This window comes from Panthera leo, chromosome C1, assembly GCF_018350215.1.
Source record: "Panthera leo isolate Ple1 chromosome C1, P.leo_Ple1_pat1.1, whole genome shotgun sequence".
NCBI classification, from domain to species: domain Eukaryota; kingdom Metazoa; phylum Chordata; class Mammalia; order Carnivora; family Felidae; genus Panthera; species Panthera leo.
In genome coordinates, this window is record NC_056686.1 from 695,924 (window position 1) to 719,230 (window position 23,307).

Here is a 23,307-nt window from a genome sequence, read left to right on the forward strand (position 1 = left end):
AACAAACGTTAAAAAAATTAAAAAAAAAAAAGGGATGGAAGGAAGGAGGGAGGGAAGGAAGGAAGGAAAGAGGGAAGACGGGAAGGAGGAAAAGAAACACAGGAGGAAGTTTTTAGGACCTAGGACTAGAGAGAATTTGTTATACGTAATATAAAAAGCAGTCCATAAAAGGTAAAAAAACAACAAAAAACAATACATTGGACTTAATTAAAATGAGAAGCTTGCTCTGTGGAAGACCCTATTAAAAGAATAAAAACAACAAGCTGCAGACCGGGAGAAAATATCTGGAAACCAGATATCCAACAAAGGTTTTCTATCTAGAATATGTAAAGAGATCTCAAAATGCCACAGTAAAAAACCCAGGATTCCAATTAGAAAATGGGCAAAAAAGATTAAACAGAGGATGCGCACGCAGTAACCAAGACGTGAAAGACCCACACCGTCAGCTGCTCCGAAATGCAAATTCAAAGGACCGTGTCCCTACACACCTGCCAGGTCGGCCAGGACAACCAAAGGCCAGACTGTAGAGAAACCAGCACTCACGCACTGCAGTGGGAACGTGGAGGTATAGTCTGGAAGCCTGGCAGTTTCTTATAAAATCTTAAAAACAAAACCATACAAGCCAGCAACTGCAAGTTGGTGTTTATCATCTGTCCACAGCCACTTTGCAGGCCACAGCCAAAGACTGCAACCGGCCGCCCCCACGTCTTCCTGCTAGTTAATTAAACAAACTGCCAACCATCCATCCACACAGTAAAATACAAGCAGGGACAGGCTATGAATGCCTGCAACAGTTCGGATGGACCTCGGGGGCATTATGCCGAGTCAATCCGTGACATACTGAATGGTCCCATACACATTCTCAAGATAACGAAATCACAGAGGAGGGGAAGAGTGGAGGGTGCCGGGAATGTGAGCGTGGCAGGGGGCAGCAGGGGATCCCTCACGGACAAAGAGTTCCGAGTCTCGACTGTGGTTGTAGGTACACCTGTGTATAAATGGGGTAAAAGTGCAGAGAATTATACACACATAAAACACTGGTAAAATCTGAATTAGGAGTGTAGTATAGCTAACGTTATTTTTCCAATGCCAATTTCCTAGTTTTCGTTATTACTGTACTACAGGTATGTTAAATGAAGCTGGAGAAGGTTACAAGGGTCTCTCTGTACTACTTTCACAACTTCCTGTGAATCTATAATTATTTCAGAACGAACATTTAATAAAAAAAAAAAAGAAATCAATCAAAATCACAAAAGACAAATGTATTTCAAAATCATCTATTTTTGGGGTGCCTGAGTAACTCAGTTGGTTGAGTGTCTGACTCTTGATTTTGGCTCAGGCTGTGACCCAGGGTCGTGGGATCAAGTCCAAGTCCTTGTCAGGCTCTGAGAGCAGTGTGAAGCCTGCTTGGGATTCTCTCTCTCTCTCTCTCTCTCTCTCTCTCTCTCTCCCTCTCCCTCCGTGTGTGTGTGTGTGTGTGTGTGTGTGTGTGTGTGTGTCTCTCTCTCTCTCTCTCTCCCCCCGGCTCATGCGCTCTAAAATAAATAAAATTTAAAAAAATATTACTCATTGTCTAGAAGCTATTAATATTTACTTGCAAAGACTAATTTGATGATTGAGCAATAAACTAATTTACATAATATTAAATATTAAAACCAACTTTTAAGATTTAAGTATTTTTTGACAATTATAAATCAGGACTCTCATTTAATTCAGGTTGGTTTGGTTTTAACTGTTTTAAAAGGATGAAATCCTGGGGCACCTGGGTAGCTCAGTCAGTTAAGCCTCTTCGACTCAGGTCATGATCTCACAGTTTGTGGGTTCGAGCCCTGCGTCAGGCTCTGTGCTGACAGCTCAGACCCTGGAGCCTGTTTCGGATTCTGTGTCTTCCTCTCTCTGCCCCTCCCCTGCTAGTACTCTCTCTCAAAATTAAATAAACATTAAAAAAAAAAGGATGAAATTCTAATTCCTTCCAAGTTCATTCAAGTTCCTGACAACACGAATCTAATTTTATTTTATTTTTTTTATTTTTATTTAAGTAACCTCTACATCCAACGTGGGGTTGAACTCACAACCCCAAGATCAAGAGTTACATTTTCTCCCAACTGAGCCAGCCAGGTGCCCCAGCATGAATCTAATTTTAAAAAACTTTGGCGGCATGTGGGTGGCTGTCAGTTAAGCCTCTGACTTCGGCTCTGGTCATGATCTCGCATCAGGCTCTGTGCTGACAGCTCAGGGCCTGGAGCCTGCTTCAGATTCTGTGTCTCCTCTCTGCCCCTCCCCCGCTCACGCGCTCTCAAAGATCAATAAACATTAAAAAGGAATTTAAAAAAAAAGCAACTTCGGCATTGAGACGTTTTATTAGAAAAGTATTCACAGAACCCACACATGGTGGAGAGGGGACACACCGAGATGCCTGAGGCAACCAGGACACAAGTCCCACACACGCCCACAGACGCACACGACCCACGATGTCCACTGTGAGCTCTCCATCCGTATTTGTGGAAATACTGAATGGAAAAGGAAAGCGTATATGGTGGCAGAAACAGGCCCATCCTCACTGGATGACACTGAGTTGGACGATAAGTACCTATTAAAGTGCCCCTCCCTTCTCCCTCCATACAGAATGCCCCAGGCTGGCAAGGATGTTGTAACAGTGGGTATTTGCTCTGGCAGCAGACCGTCCAAGAAAGACTTTTTGGAAAGTTCTCTGGGAACACGAACCAAGAGCCTAACGTGAAACCCCATAAACTGAATAGGATTCGAGACCCGAAGGGGGCTTTTATAGACAGGCAGCTGCACCCGGCCGTCAACAGGTGTAATAGGATGGCAGTGACCCTGCTGGAGGCAGCCCTGCAGGTCTAAGTGCACTGTCCCTGCACATTCCCTCCCCTGGGAGCTGGGCCTGCTTCCTGAAGCTCCCTCTGGCTGTTGTAACATCCACGCTTTGAGAAAAGTGGTGATTTGGGTAATAAAGACGTGGGGCCATCAACTCCCATAATAAAACACCCGCCTCTTCATTCTGCAGGTTAAACCGACCTTTTCTCAGGTGGTAAACTCAATAAAATCAACTGTTTCCCCTTTTACTTATCAGCCACCTCCACTGCCCAAGGAAGGACTGACTGCTGCTGGGCCAGCGTCTGGGAGAACCTCTACCATCACGGGTTTTGTGCTGGCAACACAGACCCGCCGGCAAGTTAAAAACAAAAACAAAAATCCCAGACCCATCAGGAGGGCTCACCTCCAAGCGGAGCCACTGGGCTAGGCACTGCACTGGCACCTGTCCCTGTCCTCAAGTCGCCAGGTGGCGGGGGCAAAGGTCCCAGTGAAGAAAGGCCCGGGGTGTGCAATGCCCGGGGACGGGGAGGTGCGGGGGGCAAGCGGAATTGGGGGAATGAGTCCTTGAATGGCGTCATCCGGAAAGATGGGAAAGCAAGTCACTTGGTTAAAGCCAGGGCGTATTCCCAAAACGAATGAGGAAGTCTTCCACGTGAGACAGTTGCGCCCCAAGACGGGAAAGGAAAAGTAACCTGTTACTCAGAACCAAAGGCATCCGTTTGCTTGGAGCGACCCCGGCCCGAGACGCCCGCGGGTTCCAGCCGCCGCGGGTCCCAGCCGCCGCGGGTCGCCGGTGGGTGTCCGGCACCGAGTGCGGGGCGCTTTCCGGTGACCCCGACCTGCCGGCGAGGGCCGACCCGCCAGGCTGCCCGCCAAGGGGCCGACTCAGGAGGCAGTCGTCGCGGGCCAAGTCGGGGGTCGCGCTCCCAGGCCCACACCCCGTCGGCCGGCGGGATCGCGCCCCCAACACCTCCCCCCGCCGGTCCCCGGCCTCCGGGCGGCCCCGCGACCACGGGCGGCGGCGACCGCGGGCGGAGGGCAGGGCCGAGCGGCCGCGCGCACTCACCGTTCGCTGCCCCGGGCGCCTGCGGGGCCGTCCCCTCTCCGGGCCGAGCCCGCGGGCCCCGCCGCCCCGCCGCCGCTCGCCGTCGCTAGCCGGCCCCCGGCGCCGCGGCCTCCCCCCGCCCCATGGCCGCCCCCCGCCCCACGGCCGCCGGGACCGCGGCGCCGGCCCGCCGAGCAGCAATACAGCCAGTGCGCACGCGTGCGCGTCCGCGCCACGCATGCGCCACCCGCCGCGCATGCGCCCTCCCCGCGCCACGCCCCCGCGCACGTGGTTCGGCCGGCAAGGACTTGGGTCTGGGATGGGGAAGGCGGGGCTGGGGTCGGGGGCCTGGGATCTGGGGTGGGCCTTCGGCCGCCGCGACCCCGACGGCGGCCTCCGGGAGGAAGAACCTTGGATCTCGGTCACCCCGCCGCTTCGGATACTCGTCCGTCAGTCCGCTGGGCTGGCACCCCCTGCCCCTGCCCCCTGGCTGTCCCAGCTCCCCACCACCGCGGTTAGGGTGGGCTGGCCTCGGCCCCGCGAGTGGTGACAGCACCCACCTAGGATTCCGTAACTGACAGGGTATGAATCTGCGGAGAAGGAACATGTTTGGGGAACCAAAACTCGTTGTGAGCAGCTGCGGCAGCACTGGCCCCTCCCTGCCAGGACAGCTGGAAGGGGGCGGCCTGGGCCGGCTACCAGGGGCCTCGTCCACCCCAAGCAGCCTGGCAGGGACTTGCACACCACTTGGACTGCAGGGGCTCTAGGCTTGGGATGTCAGAGGGGCCACTGTATGGTGACCGGCTAGCACTGTCCTCCCCTCCCCCCTTTCCCACCACCACTGCAGGACCCAGACAGGAGGGAGGAAGGGGACCGAGGCCACAGTGCCCACTTTGTACCTTCGCTGCAGGCCTTCCCCAATCCACCCAGGAGTCAAGTATCCCAATAGTGTGCCAGGCTCCTGGGACACATCTCTGAATAAGCTGATGCGGGTCACTGTAGAGGAACCCCCGGGCAGTGCACTGTTGGGTGCTTGGTAATCTGCCTGGGCTCCCAAGTGCCAACCATTATTCCTTGTGTACACTCAGGTGTCCCACACCTCGTATAGACTGGAGTACTCTGCACACCGCCTGGCTTCCAGGTTTCCACAACCCCCATACCTGCTGTTGTCAGTCTTCTCTGGCGGGGTCTCTTGGCCCTGTGTCCAGAGACTTGAAACACAGAGGGGCACAAGACAGGACATGTCTCACTGCTGTCTTGGGGCCACTGGGCAGTGGGGTCACCAAGAGTGAGTGGAAAGGGGGCCAAGGATGGCAGGAATTTGGGGTGATTTCTCAAGCTCTGTAACTTCCTTTTCTGGTTGTTTTGGAAACCCCACCACTTCCCTAAAGTGACCGCCAGCCACACCCACAGGAGAAGCCTTTTTTTTTTTTTTTTTTTTTTTTCTTCAACATTTTTTTTTATTTATTTTTGGGACAGAGAGAGACAGAGCATGAACGGGGGAGGGGCAGAGAGAGAGGGAGACACAGAATCGGAAACAGGCTCCAGGCTCCGAGCCATCAGCCCAGAGCCCGACGCGGGGCTCGAACTCACGGACCGCGAGATCGTGACCTGGCTGAAGTCGGACGCTCAACCGACTGCGCCACCCAGGCGCCCCAGGAGAAGCCTTTTGAGCTGCACATCTGGGATATGGTCATGAACATAATAATACTAATGCTTGAGCCAGCTCTTACTATGTTCCAGGCATTGGGCTAGGCCTCCCAAGAACCTTCTAGATCAGGAAGAGTCTATAGAGAAGGCACCAAGGCAGAAGAGCCAGCCTTGTGGCTAGCCGAGTTCACACAGCAGGGCCCTTCCTGTGTGTCCCTCTCTAAAGGGAACTTGTGTCAGTGTTTGCAATAATGGAAAGCCTCTGTCCACCCAGACCTCAGAGGGTGCTTCCCCATTTCAGAGATGAAAAAACAGGGGCTGTGGCTTCCTTCACCTGACCCGGATTGTGCAAAATTTCCCAGTAGGCCCGGGTCCCACTCTGCCCCATCAAACACTGGTCAGTAGTAATGGAAACCCCCACCAGGCCCCCCCAAGGCTGGCCAGTAGTAATGGGAGCCGATGCTGGGAGGGGTGGGGTGCTTTAAGGCATCCGGAAGGTTCCTAGAGGCCGTTTGACTTGGGCTGAGTCCAAAGGCGGAGTAGGAATAAGCCAGGCTTGGTGGGGAGAGGGAAGGGCCAGCACCAAGGACAATGGCTGGTGTGAGGATGGGGGTGGGGGGTGGGGGGTGGGTGGATGCTAGGCAGGCTAGTTTGGGCTGGGCTGAGGAAGAGGGTTCTGCCTCAGAGGGTCTCAAGGGTAACCTTTCCCAACACTCGTATTTGTTTCTTTGTATTTTCTTAAATGTGACTTGTGATTCCTGTTTTATTTAAGCCTCAGACCCCTAAAACCTAGATGTACCCTCTTCGGAGGGTTGAATGATGGGGGATATCAGGGTGGGTGGGTTAGGTGGTGGAAGAAGGCAGCCTGGGCCATGGAGGGTAGAGCCGGGTAGGCTGCCTGGCTAGAGCTGGACTCATTCAGACAGGGTGGGGGGTCCTGGATTTTAAGTGCAGTCTCGAGCGCAGCTCTCAGGTGAAGCGGGTACTCCTTGGAGTCCTGCCCCCAGCTCACATGCAAGTTGGCCTCAACTGTGCTTGACGGGTGAGAGGGTGAACAGAGATTGCCCAGCACCCAAAAGGGGAAGTGGCCAGGAGCCTGGCCAGGGGTGACAGGGGTGGCAGGGAAGGACCAAGGCTCCCTGTGGAGGCGGGTGTCTTGGGCTATTCAGAAGTCATCTGGTTCATACCCCCAGCCCCAGGCCTCTAGCCAGCGCGCACAGGGCAAGTCCAGCCCCTCCTTACCTATTCCTCTCCAGGGGCCAGTGTCTGGAATTGCCAACTTGGCTCCCTCCTGGTGGGAGTGGTTTTGGGTGACCAAGTGTGGGAGGAAGCCCTTCTTCCTGCAGGCCTGCTAGGTGCCAGGCACACGGTCCAGCAGGGGACAAGACCTTGGAGTAGACCGTGAACTTCTCACCAGGGTGGTTAGCAGAGGGACAGCCCCCTCACCCCCCACCAGCTAGGAGGAGCTACAGAGGGGCAGAGGCAGTGCCAGCTTGCCGTGGGTGGGGTCTGGCATTTGCACAAAGGGGCTTGATGAATTCTCACAAGGCCTCTAGGAAACAGGTGCTTTTGTTGTCTGCGGTTTTTACTCAGGGCATCTGGGGCACCGGCCGAGTAACCTGCAGCGAGGACATGAGGGGCAGAGTGTGGCCCTAGCTCCAGGAAGGCTTTGACTGGATTCCAGGAGTGGGGGGCTGGGGGAGACGGAGCACTAGGAAGAGGAGGGCACCTGCCTGGACAGCACACCCCTCAGGGCAGCCCGCGGGGCTTGTGGGGCCACGTTGAGGATCAGGCACCGTGGGGGGTGGCAGAAGCCCCCAGTATCCATCTGGGACACAACACTGGGCATGGTGGGGACAGAACCCTAGAAGTCACCGAGAGGCCCCAGCTCAGTCCAGCCTCCCAAGGGCTCCGAGTGGAGCTTGGACAGCACACTTGCAACAGGTGCCCACAAGGGCAGGGCCATGACTAGGACAGGAGGGGTGGAAGTCTCAGGGGAGACTGGAGGAAGGGGAGGGAGCACGGCCAGCACCCTGGAAGGGGACGCATGGCAAAGAGCGAGAAGTCACTTTCCGAGGGCTGTCCAGGCAGCAGAGGTTAAGTGCTAAAGGGTCCTGCTTGGTCCGTGCAAGCTTGAGTTTTGTGCCTGAAGGTTGAAAACGAACACAGTCCACCCTGGTTGTGCAGGTGTCCCTTCATTTCTGCACAGCGAGCTGGCCACTTTCTAGATGCCCCTACTGGTACCTGTTTCCAGTGGCTGCTTTGCTGAGAAAGTGGGACAGTGATCTCAGAGCCAGCAGAGAGCTAGCTGCACCATGCAGGGGCAGGTCAGGGAGCAGGGGACATGCCGGGTGCCAGGCTGGGGCACTGAAGGACAGAGGGAACACGTGGGCATCTGTGGGCTACCAGTCCTTGCTGAGGTTCCATTGTACCCCATCCCAGGGTGTACCTCTGTGCAGGATAACCACCTGCTTTCTGCTCCCCCTGCTTTCTGCTGATGGGGTCATCAGCCCCAGGAGCACCTCAGATGCTCCCTGGCATTTTGTAAGACAGCCGGCAGGGTCTTTCAGGGAGCAGTGGGGGAGGAGGTTGAAGCCAGGCAAACCTAGCATTCAGGCTGCCAGTCCCTGGCGAGACAGCACCCCTGGTCCTGGCAAACGCACGGGAGAAATGCAACCCCCCCCCGCCGCTCTGTCTTGCTGGTAATTGGAGAAGAGAGCCTCAGGCGGGAGTACTTCCCATGGAGAGCAGTCTTCACTTATTTATGAAAAAGTACCAGCATTTAACCCAAGAAAAGTACCGAGTCACCTTTTATAACCTTGTAGAATGAGGAAGGGACGGGGCCCTGGTGGAGGTCCTTCAGGGGTATGCCCGTTCCGAGTGGTTTCTCACACTTTGGGGGAGATATTCAGTTTTTCTTACAAGATGCCGCTCTTTTTATCCAGATGGAGATAAAAACCTCAGTCAGAAGGAAAGCATGTGTCTGGAGTAACGTCCTAGATCTTACAGAGGGAGGAGGAGGTAAGGGCCTCAGGCCCCGAAGATGAGAGACACTGGCAGGACGGCGCCTGGGGACGCTCCTCGCGCGCTGGGCAGTGGCCTGAGAGGTGGGGGAAGGGTGGCTGGGCCCCGACGGTGGCAGAACTGCTGGGGCGCTGCTACTGCGTGGGGCCGGCCGAGGACCCGACCCTCCTTTCAGGGACTCTTGGCGATGGGGACAAAAGGCATGGCAGAAAAGCAGGCAGCCATGCCACTGCCCACACGACCACATCCAGCCGACGTCACCGAGTAGGGCGGCCAGAGGAAGACGGCTGTGTCACGAGCCCAAACAGCCTGGCAAATAAGCAGCCACACCCAAATCCCTCATGTCAAACCGCTTTATTACATCTTAAATAACAGTACAGTTTAATATAGTATCTATCTCGCATCCAGCCTCCTTGCAATACACTGACTTTAAAATTAAATACAGTGAGGGCACGGGGTGCAGAGAGCTCCTACAGAGGTGTGGATGGGAGGGAAGGAGGGCTCGTGTTTCTTCTCCCTGCCAGCCCCTGGCCTACTGCACGGCACAGCGCAGTTCTGTACAGGATGCTGCGGAAACAGGACGGAGAGAAGCCCCGGCTGCTGCTGTGGAGCGGGCTCGGGTGCAGGGAGGCAGCCCACGGCGCCGCTGTCCCCCGGCCTCCAGCGGGACCGGGGAGGCGTGGGTGTTACACGACAACCCGCCTCAGATGCAGAAGGCTGGTCCCACGGCAGAGACAGGCCAAGAGGAGTTGGCAGAGGAAGGCCGGGTCTCTACCCCCTGCTCCCCCCGCCCCCGAGTCCAACGGCAATCCTTTGCAACAGGGCTTTTTTTTTTTTTTTTTTTTTTTTTAAAAGAAAGAAAGCAAACAGTGACTCATCCTGCCACCCAAGCGCGAGGGGCTGCTCGCTGTACTGCTTCCGGTGCACAGAATGGCAGCAAGAAGTGGACAGAGCCGCGATGGTTACAACTTGAAAGAGGTTATTTCTTAAAAGAAAAAGAACATCTAAGGACTGAGTCCTGGATGCACTTTTGAGCATTTCTACAGCATGCGATTCTAAGAGTAAACCCACCCAATATGGCAAACGATCAAATTTTTTAAAATTTAACTTAGAAAGTTTGAGATCATTATTTTCAAAACATTGATTTGTACATGGTTTCATACACAAATAATTGACTGACTATCCAAGCACGGGACGGGCGCCTCTCTTGAAAACAGAGGTTCCTGACGGCTGGGGGCGGGGCACAGGGTAGCGTTAGGCTATTATCATGGACTTCCTTCCCTCCAACTTCACAAGGAAACCCGCTGTGACATTAAGAACTGAACCGAGAAGGCAGGGAGGATGGGCGGGGAGGAACAGGTGCCTAACTGGAGTAGACTTCATCACGCGTTCAAGACCATCCACGGCGTGTGCTTGCTTCCTTTCCTGATTAGCGTCTGTCTTCCTTTCTAGGCCGTGTTTGTGCGTAACAATTACGTGACACAGGACAAAAAATAAAAAACTGAGGGACTCGGTTTACGTCATTAACAATTTCAGAGAGGCCGCACCAGACCCTCTTCCTCTGTTGAACTACTGAACGTAAAGGAATATATTTTAAGAAGGAAATATGGATGTTTGCAAAATCCTGTTACAAACACAACCTGAAGTTTAGAACCAGTTACGAGATAAAATCCTCCACTTGTTTTGCGTGAACAGCACAAAACAGGGTCACTGACCTGAAATTCAAATGAACTAGTGAAAAGGTGTGTCTGTCTCACAATTACACTCAAGTTTACCTTCTGGTTAACATGTTTATTATGGTATTTCCTTTTAAATTCATTCCAGACAAAAAAGAACAAAGACGATGGTCCCGGAAGGAATGCACAATTTTGTCTCAGTTTACAGCACAGAGGTTCTCTTAATGGGAATTGTGCTCTTGGTTTCAGCAATAAGTGAAGGAAAAGGCCTTGCCCTTTTGAAGTTCTGAGGGGGTGCAGGGCGTCCACGTTAGTAGGGGTGGAGAGGAAATGCTATCACTGTAACGCTTCAAGGTTGGAATGGTCTTCCAGTCGCCACGACGTCCACCTGCTGTTTTAAACAGAGTTTAAAGCAATACAGAGAACGCCCACACTCACTGCTCCTGCCCTCCCCACCGTCCCGCCCGTCTGCCCTAAGGACACGTCACCTCAGGTGGATGTAACGCTCACCTGAGCACAGTTCCAGATCAGCTCTACATCGAATTAATCTAGCAACGGTGACATCCTATGTGCCGTGTGAAATACACACACAGACGTGCACGCAGGGAGGGCACCTTGGCTGCTGCATTACCTGTCGACGTTAGTTCCAGATCTTGAGGAAGCTGTCCCAGGACCCTGTCGCCACGGCCATCCCATCGTCAGTCACCCCCAGGCAGCTGACGCGGTTGTCATGCCCGGCCAAGACACCTGAGAGCAGATGACAGCCCAGTCACTCCAGGACCCAGAGGTGCCCCACCCGGGGGCGACGCGGCGATGCTCTGCAGGGCTGGCTGGCAGGGCCACCCGCGGAAGCATACCCAGAACGCCAAGGCCCCTCCTCTGCGATGTCCCAATGGCAGGGAAGGACACTGGGAGGCAGAGAAACCACGCTGGTCCAAGGCGAGTACAGCTCACTATACTCCTCTCTTAAAAACAACATGGACCACACCTACAGCCACAGGGAAGTATTCATACACAACAAAGACGCACTGGAGCCCCTGGTAAGAAGTCTGTTTTTAAGACAGCCACGATGACAAGGAACATACACAATAAAAAGGTACAGACACACACAGTGAACAACTTAGGACCTTTGGCACCAACTCCTGAATGTATTCACTGTGGTAAGAAGCTTAAATAAAAAATGAAATACAGGGGGACCTGGGTGGCTCAGTCAGTTGAGCGTCCAACTCTCGATTTCAGCTCAGGTCACGATCTCATCACGTTCGTGACATTCAGCCCCAGGTCAGGCTGTGCGCTGAGCATGGAGCCTGCTTGAGATTCTCTCTCTGCCCCTCCCCATCCCCTCTCAAAATAAATAAATAAATATAATAAAAAAGAAAAGAAAAGAAAGAAAGAAAAGAAATCTAAATCACAATAAAAAAAGCCAACCATTCCAATCTCAGGGCAATTAGAACCCAAGAGTGTAAGCCTGTGGGCTGTTCATCTGTTTGTAACCCCTGGAGCCTAGCACCGGGCACAAAACACAGAGAGCTGGACACTGAGGCAAGAGGGGCCAACGGGATGTCACACAGTGACTCCAGGCTGACCCCACAGTGAGACAAGCCTGTTGACATTCAGTCACCTGTGCTTAGATAATCATCAGCCAGGGGCACCTGGGTGGCTCAGTTAGCCCTCCAACTTCGGTTCAGGTCATGGTCTCACAGTTTGGGCACTCGAGCCCCGCGTCGGGCTCTGTGCTGACAGCTCGGAGCCTGGAGCCGGCTTCCGATTCTATGTCCCCCTCTCTCTGCCCCTCCCCCACTCGTGCTCTGTCTTTCTCTCTCAAAGAGAAACATTAAAAAAAAAAATTAGAAAAAAAAAAGGTAATTATCATCCAGAACATTCCACGTCTGATCGGAAGAATCTGATGGCTAATTTCAGAGAATCCGTGTCCATTTCCTATACTCCTCAGTGTCACAGCTGAGTAAAGAGACAGACTCAGCTGGATGGAACAGTGTCCTCTGCTGTGGCACCAGGACCAGAAAACTGTCGGGGCAGCGGGAGCAAGAGGTATGCAAGAGGGAGTGGGGGGCAGGAGGGGAATTCAGCCCAGGGTGGGTAAAGATCCATCAGAAAGTGGGATGTCAAGGTAAGACACCCCCAAGAAGACCCAAGTCACGCTCCCTTCTTCCCCCTGCCAAGATTAACTGGGTTGAAAGATTCTGAAAATGTCAATTCAATTCAGCTGCCTGACTGTCCACGTTTACTACAGGATGTTTCTCACCTTTTGTACAATTTATGTTTTATTTCCTAATTTTTGTTTTAAGATTTTATTTTTAGGTAATCTTTACACCCAACATGGGGCTTGAACTCACAACCGCAAGATCAAGAGGCACACTCTCTACTGACTGAGCCAGTCAGGCAACCCTGTACAACTTGTGTTTTAATGCCCTTTACAGCCACACACTTGCCTTTGATGTGTGAACTTGAGACTTTAGACCTGCCCAAGCCTGTGCCCATAGATGACACGGTTCCACCACGTACAGCCGGTGGAGAGAGAAAGCAAGGTGAGGGCCTTGAAGACCCAGCAGCTGTCCGCCCACCGTGGTGGTCTCCGTGCACCCCACACAGTGCGTGTAAGGAGATCTGGTGCCAGGGAAGCCAACGTGCTGGAGACCCTGAGCGCAGACACCCTGGCCTGTCCCCTGTCCTTCCACCGGCCACACCACAGGGCAGGCAGATATACTCGGGCACAGCATGTGCTTCTTACCAGCATCATGTGCGCAAACCCGAATATTCCAACCTCTGGGAGTCAGGTCCATCCTCAAAGGTGAGCCCTCAGTGCCTAGGAGGCCCAGGAGGCCCAGCGAGCACCCACCTGCCCTGTCGGCCTTGAGCGCGTCCCACACGTTGCAGTTGAAGTCGTCGTACCCTGCAAGGAGCAGGCGCCCACTCTTGGAGAAGGACACCGAGGTGATCCCACAGATGATGTTGTCATGGGAGTAAGTCATGAGCTCCTGGTCCGCACGGAGGTCGAACAGCCTGCAGGTAGCATCATCCGAGCCAGTGGCAAACGCATTGCCATTTGGAAAGAACTAGAAAGAGAAAGCAAGCCGAGAGAGTAGGCAAATGCACAGAGAGAAGTAGTGGAAACAGGACCGGCCCACAGCAGGGCTGCTGCCCGCACAGGAGGAAAGGGTCAGCAGGGACCGGACTCTGGAGACACAGGGAAGCAGAGCGGCAGCTGCCTGGGCATCCGGAAGGGAGGGCGTCGGTACTGGGGCAGGCACAGAGGCCGTCTTCCCCAAAGAATAGCCTTCCTTTCATGATCAACTGTTTCCCAAGGGGGCAGGAAGAGTGTGGTCACCCCTGAGCACCGCCAGCAGCTGGACTAGCCTCGTGGAGGAAAAGCGGGGGAGGAATGCCCAGCCCTGACCAACCAGATACCACCTTCCACATCTTCTTGCAACCCCCATCACGTCAGGGTGACGTGGCAACGGGAAGGCTCCTTCAGCTGGCTGCGCCCCAACCATGGGGAGGAGGCTGAGCGTGTAAGGTTCCTGCTCAAGGTTCAGCCTCTGCCCCCCCTCCGCCCCCCACTCCTAAGAGACTGTGCTGACTGGGTCAACTACTGCCTTGTCTGTTTCCCAACTAGAGGGAAGCCCAGGACACCAATCGCTGGCTCGCCCCAGGGCCTGCACACTGTAGGCCCATCGCCAATGTCTGTGAGATGAACAGTCAGCACAGAATCAGCCGGCCTCACAAGGACGACAGAGCACATCACATCTAAGCTTTCTACAGGAGTTTTTGTAAATTAGGTTATAGTTACACAGAGGAGACAACATCTACTCCTGAAAACATTTTAAAACTTAATGGTGTGTTCCACGGTATACAGAAAGCAATCTAACTCGCTAACAGCTGGCAAAGGACCCCAACCCACAGCTGAACCCCCAACTCACACAGATGGCATTGATGTCAGACTCGTGGCCGGTGAAAGTTTGCCGGCACATCCCTTCTCGCACATCCCAGAGTTTGGCTGAAGCATCACAAGCACCAGAGACAAACAGTCTGGTGTCAGGAGCGAGAGAGAGGCTCATAACATCCCCAGTGTGTCCAGTGAACGTGGTCGTCTGCTGGCCGGTCTCGATGTCCCACAGAGCACTGCAGCAGGAACACAAAACATGCAGTCACCTCACTTTGTCAGACAAGCAGTCATGTGACAAACTGTCCTTCAAACCACCCCAGGACCACAGTAAACCTCTGTGCTTTTACTGAAGACAAATCTAAATGTCATAATGTGGCTTTGTTTGGAAGGGAAACCAAGCACCCAAACAAAACACAGACGAGAATGTGGCCACAGGCTTTGGAGTAGTTGTTATCTCTACACCAACTCAAACACCAACAAAGGGGGAGCCAGTGACCTGTGCCCCATGTGGGCTGCAAGGAGCAGCAGGGGCTCCTGGCCAGTGCCCCACACGGGCACAGATCTGCTGCAGCCAGCTCGCTGCCCTCCGGGGTGCCACGGGCTAAGACACGGAGACGACACCAGGTCAACAAATGGCTCAGAGCAAGGCGCGGGTCCCACGGCCTTCCTCGGGAGACACAAACGGGAGAGTCCCTGAGTTTGGTGTCCCGTGGATGTCTGATGAGCAGCTATGTAAGGGGTACAAAGGTGAGACGTCGACTGTGCTGCGGGTGGAGCGTGGGCCACTTCTGTGTTTCAAGCCCCAGGAAGCAGCAGCACCGAAAGCTGCTTGGTTCTGGCTCAGATGCAAATCCGGTTACACGATTTACACGTTGACTGTGCAGGGGGGGGTTCCTTGCTAGGGCCTGGAGGGACTACAGCAAGGAAGGAATCACGTCCAGGACTCCAGCTTTAAAAAAATATCTTCTAATAAAGAAATTCTTCCGCAAATGGACAGGCTACATTATAAGTCTTTTGTGAACCTATACGATTTATACAAAGAGGACGAGCTGGATGGGGAGTCGGGACCCGGCATAGGGCATGCGGCCACACCGTGCCACAAAGCCCAGAAAAGCCCCTGACGACGGTTTAAGTCTAAAATGACTCCTATCTGATCATTTAATGTTCTAGAGGTTAAGTGGGCTTCTAACTGTAAGGTAGAAGCTCAAACCGAGGCAGGCTGAGACAGTGCACTTGACATGGGAAGCCCTGCTCCTCCTCAGTTCTGCTCAGAGTCCACAGTGACACGGCGCTCAGAGGGGACCCGCTCCCCAAAGGGATGCCAACAGTTGCCCAGACGGAGTGTGGCCAGGGGAAAGAAAAACAGGCATGTCACCTACAGCTGCGATGCCTATGAGTCAGTCCTTCGTTGTTCAAAATTAAACTCTGAACTTTAAAATCTATCAAGAGTACAAGGAATTTGCTCATCACTCATGAATTTGTGTTTGACACCTCACGGCCACTTCAAATTAATAAAAGATGGCCTGATTAATGCCAAGAGTCTTATTTCCTACACGTCTAAGGTGAGCAGTATGAGAAGGCAGGGCGCACAGGTGCTCACCAGGTGGTGTCCCCAGAGCTGGTGACGATCTGATTGTCATCCAGGAAGCGGCAGCAGGACAGGTAACCTGGAAAACAAACCAGAAGATGGCCCTGATCTGCAAGCCCCCGCCCGCAGTTCTAAGGTCCTGTAAATAGAAAACACACTGGCAGAATGAACACACCTGGAAGTTCCACATCTAGGTGTAGACCAATGCTTGCCAGCCGCCCCCCGCCCCGCCCCACATGCAGTAATGAACAAACAAGGTGGCACAGCCCACAGGCCGGGAGGAGCGGATGCCAGCTCAGAGGAGAGGCCGAGAGCCCTCTGCCCCGCACCCTGGGAGGTGTCTTGCTGTCTCTCTTCCTCTGATCCGTATGTGGGGACAGGGGTTCCCTTTCCGCTCACACATCCACTCATCCCACAAGAACTTATGCTGGTGCCTGGAGGGCAGCCCTGTGGGCACCTGGAACATATCTGTGATCGGAGTGCTGTTTCTCTCCCTCCTGGGGTGTGAGCTCACATCCCAGGAGGGAGAGACAACGTATGTACATGTCAGGGAAGGAATGGGAAAGGGTGGTCTGCGAAGGCCTCCTGAATCCTCCGGGAAGGCACAGCCAGAGCTGGGATCAGGGCGCCAAGCGGGGCGGCGGGGTTTTCTACAGGATGCCAGCTAGAGTACGCAAGTTGGCGTGGAAATGGCTGGATGGCGCCTGAGCGTGTGGGAGGCGAGGCAGAGCTGCGGTGCCGACGCCGGGATGCTGGCAGTGGGGCACACTGAGATCCCCAACCTCGATCAGCTTTTGGTATGAGGAAAAGTAAAACAGAAAACCAGTTTTTCAGTACCTACACACTAGGATTTCTACTTAATTAGCTCTGTGGATCATGGTTTATGGTTCTGTTCTACTGTAAGTGACTCGGAGAATTGGAAGTGCAGGACACCGCCCTCCCCCTGCCCGCCGTAAGGCGTGTGCCCAGTGGGCTGGTGGTCAGGATGGTGCCAGAGCCGCCCCGCCCCCTCCAGCCAGGCGGTCACACAGGTGTGCTCTTACAAGGACAGGGCACCCCTGCCAGTCCACGTGAGGGCCCTGGGTGACGCTGTGAAGATCGGTAAAATAAAAACAAATGCACAAAGAAGAAACCCATGAACGGTTTTGGTATGGAAAGTATAAGAAAACAGGGAAAACAAAGCATTTATCTGAGAGATGTTACCAAAATATTTGGAGAGGACAACTTTTGTAATGCTTATTTATATTTGAGAGAGACCGAGAGACGGAGACAGGGTACGAGTGGGGAGAGGCAGAGAGATGGAGACAGAATCTGAAGCAGGCCCCAGGCTCCAGGCTCGGAGCCTCGCGAGCCGTCGGCAGAGCCCAACGCGGGGCTCGAACTCACGAGCAGTGAGATCATGGCCTGAGCCTAAGTCGGACATTTAACCAACTGAGCCACCCAGGCGCCCCTGGATGACAATTTTTAAGTATCAGCTATGTGCCTAGAAAAGGATGTGTAGGGGCACCTGAGTGGCTCAGTCAGTTAAGTGACTGACTCCTGCTTTTGGCTCAGGTAATGATCTCATCACGGTCATGAGATCGAGCCCCAAGTCAGGCTCCGTGTTGAGCACAGAGCCTGCTTGGGATTCTCTTTCTCTCTCCCCCTCTCTCCCTCTCAAAATAAACATTAAAACAAAGACAAGAAAAGAATGTGTGGTCAAGCACTTCTCGAAGGCCATGTCATGTCTGTCCAGAGGGACACTAGGGACCCCACAGGTGATCAATGCCCAGCTAGGAGAGGAGCAGCCTGTGTGGAAAGATCACCTGATAACAAATCCACACTGTGCATGTGACCCTTGGTCCCCAGCTGCTCAGCGCACCCCCAGGTCCCGTCCCTCATACTGCTGAGGCTCTGCCCAAGTTCCTCTCCAAGAACAGCATCTGCTTCCTGGCTACTCTGCCATCGCTCAAGTCAATTCAAATGTCCCTCCCTTCCGAAAGCCAGCCCTGGGCGTGCGACACCGTCCTGTGAGGTGGCCCTCATGCTGCACCATCACAGCTTCAGCCTGTCTGACTTGGGAGCACAAGGAGGTCAGGAGAGAAGAGCCGTGGAGACTCGGCACCAGCAGTGTCCCGTGCAGGGCCAGGCAGGGCACTCCTAGGTCAAAGACCCAAAGAAACATGACCTCCAAGATGGCCTCTGTCCACCTCGTGTATCACACAGGTTGTGGTCCAGCCAGGTAGAACCCATGAGCTCCCCCCACCCCACCAAGAACCAGAGACGGCATGTCGCGTCAGCTGGCAAAGTGCTGGGGACTCTTCAGGGCCTCCGATGATCAGCAAGCAGCAGTTATTAGGAGCCAGGAAGGCTGTGGGAAATGATCCCACTTACAAAACAACAGGTGGCACCAGGAAGTCACAGAAGGTCTTAAGACTAAGACCGATGCCGTGAGGAGGAGGGCAGGGTGGTCCTGAGAGGCTGTGGCAGCACAGCCGGGCTCAGAGTGGGGCAGGGGCAGTGCCGGGGACGACGGTCTCCCACGTTCGTTTCCTAACTTTCCGTAGTCTGAGCTTTCAAAACACATACACAAATATTACTTTTAATTAAACAAAGTCAGGGCTTCCTGCTCACAATCTGATAACTCATTTCTGTGGTCCGCTTTGTATTTGTACATCGAGAGGAAGAAACAATAACCAGGTAGATGTTGTTTTTTATGAATTTTTTTTTCCTCCACAAAGAAAAATCGGACCGAGGCTAACAAGCTTCAACAGCACCGTGATGGGGCCCGTCCAGCACAAAGCCCGCATCCCAAGGCCTGTGAGCGTGGAAGGGAAGCCTGCAGGAGGGCCCAACGAACGGCACTCCGTGAACGCCGACACCAGGACGGTCTCACAGGAGCCATCTGGCTGGGCACAGTCAGGCTTCAGAACGTGGGCTCGCAAATCAGAAACAAGCGACTCAATCCTCACACGGTGGCTAACTGGCACCGCGTTCTCCGATGAGCTGCCGTCCCCCCCTGTGGACTGAGGATGGTGCCAGAGAACTGCCGGGGGGACAGAGCCGCCGGTGCACTAAGTCCCGAACGACCAGTGGCAGTTACCATCTTTAAAACTGAAGAATGAATAAATTCCCTGGGAGGGCTGTTTGTGTACACATGTGTGTGTGTGGGGGGGGACGGAGTCACCTCAGGTAGAGATGAATCCCATCGTGTGTGTGTGTGTGTGTGTGTGTGTGTGTGTGTGTGTGTGGTAGAGGGCGGGGGGGGCTACCTCGGGTGAACATGGCCCCCACCAGGTGTGGCCGTATGCTACACAGTGGCCGGCCAGTGGTGCTGCTGGCTCTTGAGAGCCTTACAGAGGGGCTGGGAAAACAGACCCCGGGAAAACACACATGGGTGCCAGATCGGGAGGTGCAAAGGCACAAGAGTGTTCCTTTACGCCTCATGGAGACCACGGGTAACAGTGTCAGGACATGCTGGGGGACAGCCCAGTGCAGGGACAAGGGTGCCACACAGTCCAGAGAGAGGAGGCTTGACATGAGACAGTGCAGAGAACAGGTCCCTGGGTCAAGGACCATGGGGGACACCAGGGTGTGCTGTCGGCTGAGGCCTGGAGGACAGAGGCAGGACACGCCGACGGAGTGCGCTGCCTGGCTGGGAATCTGTTGCCAGAGGAGCAGAGACGCCTACTTCTGCATCTGGAGAAGGTGCCGACCCAGAGAGAGCAAAACCGAGACTACCAACGTGCATAGAAAAGTGACTCATGTGGCCCCCGAGACCAGAGGGCCTGGCTAGCTAATTTATCCCAAGAAAATGGCTATAGGCTTGAGGGGTCATTCACCTGCAAGAATGTTCACACTACTGACAAACCGGAAACTGCCCAGACATCCAGCAACAGACACATCAGCACGCACTGAACTCTCTCAACTCTTTAGAATAGTTCTGGGTGAGATTGTAGGTTAAAAACACAAAAGAAGAGGGGCAACTGGGTGGCTCAGCCTCTTAGGCATCCGACTTCGTGTCAGGTCATGATCTCACGGTTCGTGAGTTCAAGCCCCACGTCGGGCTCAGCGCTGACAGCTCGGAGCCTGGAGTGTGCTTTGGATTCTGTGTCTCCCTCTCTCTCTGCCCCTCCCCTGCTCGTGCTCGGTCTCTCTGCCCCTCAAAAATAAACATTTAAGGAAAACACACAAAGGAAGAAGTTCAAGGTACTTCCCCGAATTTCTACAACGAGCACATGTTGGTGGTGTAGCCGAGCCCACCCCTAGAGAGCACTGGGCCCTGCTGGGCACTATGGCTAAGTCAAAGTTGGGAGCTGGAGACACAAAGCCCACCCCAGGCACCCACGCAGCGCCAGCTGCGGCTTCCACTCTGGGAGGGACCACGTTTCAGCCCGGACCTGGATGAAGAGCCGCCTGCCCCACACTGAGGGACGCACCGCAGCCAGGCAGCAGAGACAAGAGTGAGAGCACAATGTTCAAGAAGTCTGCTAAGAAGGAAAGAAGGCCTATGAAGTAACTCGAAGCTGTGGAAGTGAGGAAATGCCAAAGAAGGGTTTTGTTAAGAGTCAGGAGGGTTGACGACACCCAACGAGAGGCCAACGTGAAAGGCGAATGCCAGAGCTGGGGATCCGATGAAGACAAAGCAGACTTGAAACTCCTTCAGATGCACCCACAAGGCTGCGTGGCCTCGCCCTCTCGGGTCTTAGGGTTTTCAGTAGAGCCTGCCATTATCCTTCCAGGACGGTCTAAGGTCTGGATCTAGGCAATCGATCCAAGGGCTAGATGGGGCGGGTGCGGAATCCAGTGTGGCCAATGGCAGGCCTGGCCACGACCTGTGGCTCTCTCTCTCTGCCGGGGCTGCTAAGCAGGCAAGATGGAAAGGAGGTCCAAGGAGCCATCCGGAGGGAAGCTAAGGGGCGGCGCACGCCCACTGTGCGGACAGCACTGTGAGCCCCTGTGCCCAGTAGGCGCCCCAGGTCAGGCGGCCTGACCACCACCCCCCCACCTCCTGCCCATACGGTCCATGCGATTCGTGAGTGAGCAGTGGGACCTGTGCTTCCCAGACTGTGACAAACACGCAAGAAGCCTAGGGCCCATGTCACATTTAACCTGCCAATGAAAAGGGTACCAAAGAGCAGCCCCATTATGACTCCTTCTGCAGAATTAGGGGGAAACCTCTCCATCCCCTGCCCCCAATATCCAAGTTCACTAGACAATGGGTCTGGTCCGCTATGCTTTCACACGAACAGAAAATACCCTGCCTCAGACTATATGAACAGATCATCCCTAGAAAACGAAGCTTCAGCTACCACAGCTGGTTTGGCAGGAAGGAAAGGCAGTCGCTGAGCAACCACACCAGGCTGTGCCCAGGACGTCTCTGGCTAAACTCCTGACCCAAATGTTTATGCATGTGTGGCCATCTTGACCAGAACGACCTTGGGAAGGGAAGAGTGTCCACACTGCAATGAGAGGTTTATGAAGGAAGGAACCTCGCAAAGCCGGCGTCGCAGCTTTCCTAGCAGCATGCAGGGACCTGCTCCAAGAACAGTCTGTGACACCAGGCCTGACACTGTCATCAGATGGGAGTCTTTAGGGGAAATCCCTCATTTCTCACGTTATTATTCCCACCAAAACAGCACTTGCAAAGTTATATTCTGCATGTCATACATTTATAACAATGATAATAAGTGCCCCACCTCAATCACTGTGAATTCAGTCCAGTGGCCGTTTCCAAAGGGCGTCTTGACTCTGCAAGAGCGAATACCATCTGAGGTTTCCCGTCTGCGGTACTGGCAAAGGGTTTACAAACCCTGGGTAACTGACTCCAGAGACAGAAACTCGTTTGTTCCGCGTGGGCCGTTATATTTCACGGAAACAACAGCGGCACACAACTGATTCCCAAGAGCCTTACCCCTGAAGGTGAGCGAACTGAGCCCCCTTGGACTCTCAGACATGACGAAGGCAAGACCGACTGGTATGACCGCTGACAACAGCGCTCACGGGTGTGTTTTGTGCAACCGAGTTTCTAAAATTCCACAAGAAAATGTCCCAACCGTGGCTTAGCCAAGAGTTCTCAACCTCACGCCCAGGCCAGAGAAAGGCATCGTAAGTAATAAACACCACACTGATTACACAGACACTCAGGTCAAAGACAAGACAAAGACAGCGAACACTCAAGTGTGTTGAATCCACTAATGGTTCACACCTTTACCCTCTGACTAAAATAAGACTATTTAAAAATGTTTTTAAGCTCATTCATTTAAAAAAGGTTTTTTTCTGTTTGTTTATTTTTGAGAGCAAGAGAGACAGAGCATGAGCAGGGGAGGGGCAGAGAGAGAAAGGGAGACACAGAATCCAAAGCAGGCTCCAGGCTCTGAGCTGTCAGCACAGAGCCCAACTCAGGGCTCGAACTCATGGACTGTGAAATCATGACCTGATCCGAAGCTGGACACTTAAACCAACTGAGCCATCCAGGCGCCCTAAGTTTATTCATTTTTGAGAGACAGAGAGAGAGAGGGAGAGAGAGAGAGAGAGAGAGAGAGAGAGAGAGGCAAAGCGTGAGTAGTGTGGGGCAGAGAGAGAGGGAGGGAGACACAGAATCTAAAGCAGGCTCCAGGCTCTGAGCTGTCAGCACAGAGCCCAATGAGGGGCCAGAATTCACGAACTGTGAGATCATGACCTGAGCCAAAGTCGGATACCTAACCGACTGAGGCACCCAGATGCCCCAAACAAGACTATTTTAAGCTTATCAGATTTTAACTATATTGACTTGAAGCCAAAAATGATATATCATGTCTGAAGAAAGTTACGCATATTCTTAAGCAGCCAAATGCTTTTAAGAAACTACTCAACTCCCAGGATGTAAAATTTCATGACATATGAAGGAAACAAAAACTTTTAAGTATTTCCTCTAATCCAAATTTTGTTTTTTGTTTCAACAAACATAGTGTTAAAATATCTAAATCCTTAATTATAAATGGAAGTCAATACCCTGAATCTGATTATAAATCAGAGACTGATAAACAGTAAGAATGTATTTTTTTTAAGGTTTATTTATTTTTGAGAGAGAGAGAAAGAGAGAGAGAGACAGAATGAATATATCCCAAGCAGGCTCCGCACTGTCAGCCCAGAGCCTGACATGGGACTCGAACTCACGAACCAAGAGATCATGACCTGAGCTGAAACCAGGACTCGGACACTTAACTGACCGAGTCCCCCAGGTGCTCCAAGGATATATGTTTTTAAGTGTTGGCAGTTCATCAATGCTATAAACCAAGTGACTTCTGAAGTGTGCTCACTGGACAATCACACGGCTCACGAGGACCACACAGGTGGCCTATGTGGCTTCCAGCCATGGGGCAGCAGTTCTGGCCACGGGAGCAACTCAACTCCCCCACAGAAAACAACGATGAGCTCCGGACAAAAAAGAGACGGGGTTCCTGGTGGGTTCAGTCGGTGGAGCGGGCGGCTCTTGATCTCAGGGTTGTGAGTTCAAGCCCCACACTGGGTGTGGAGATTGCTTAAAAATAAAACCTTTACAACAAACAAACAAACAACTAAAGGCACAGGAAACAGAAGCAGACAGAATGAAGAGGAGCCT

The 23,307-nt window shown here is 53.4% G+C and overlaps 2 protein-coding genes across 4 annotated transcripts in view; both read right to left on the reverse strand.

Annotated features, from left to right (window-relative positions):
• The window catches only part of NADK (NAD kinase), a 31,812-nt gene extending 26,608 nt beyond the window's left edge, over window positions 1–5,204 (reverse strand). Inside the window, exon 1 of one of the 2 annotated variants that reach the window (XM_042950600.1) lies at window positions 5,044–5,204. In XM_042950600.1, the coding sequence (XP_042806534.1) occupies window positions 5,044–5,126 (83 nt within the window). In that variant the 5' untranslated portion in view covers window positions 5,127–5,204. Of the gene's footprint in view, window positions 1–3,904; window positions 3,966–5,043 lie in introns of those variants that run through there. The other variant, XM_042950601.1, reaches the window with a different exon arrangement.
• A 5,123-nt stretch (window positions 5,205–10,327) lies between these two features.
• GNB1 (G protein subunit beta 1) overlaps window positions 10,328–23,307 on the reverse strand; it is an 87,210-nt gene continuing 74,230 nt past the window's right edge. For both annotated transcript variants that reach the window (XM_042950603.1, XM_042950602.1), the window contains 5 exons: window positions 15,738–15,804; window positions 14,172–14,373; window positions 13,091–13,307; window positions 10,865–10,980; window positions 10,328–10,624 (listed from right to left, as the gene is read on the reverse strand). In XM_042950603.1, coding sequence (XP_042806537.1) covers window positions 10,874–10,980; window positions 13,091–13,307; window positions 14,172–14,373; window positions 15,738–15,804 — 593 coding nt within the window. In that variant the 3' untranslated portion in view covers window positions 10,328–10,624; window positions 10,865–10,873. The remainder of the gene's footprint in view (window positions 10,625–10,864; window positions 10,981–13,090; window positions 13,308–14,171; window positions 14,374–15,737; window positions 15,805–23,307) is intronic.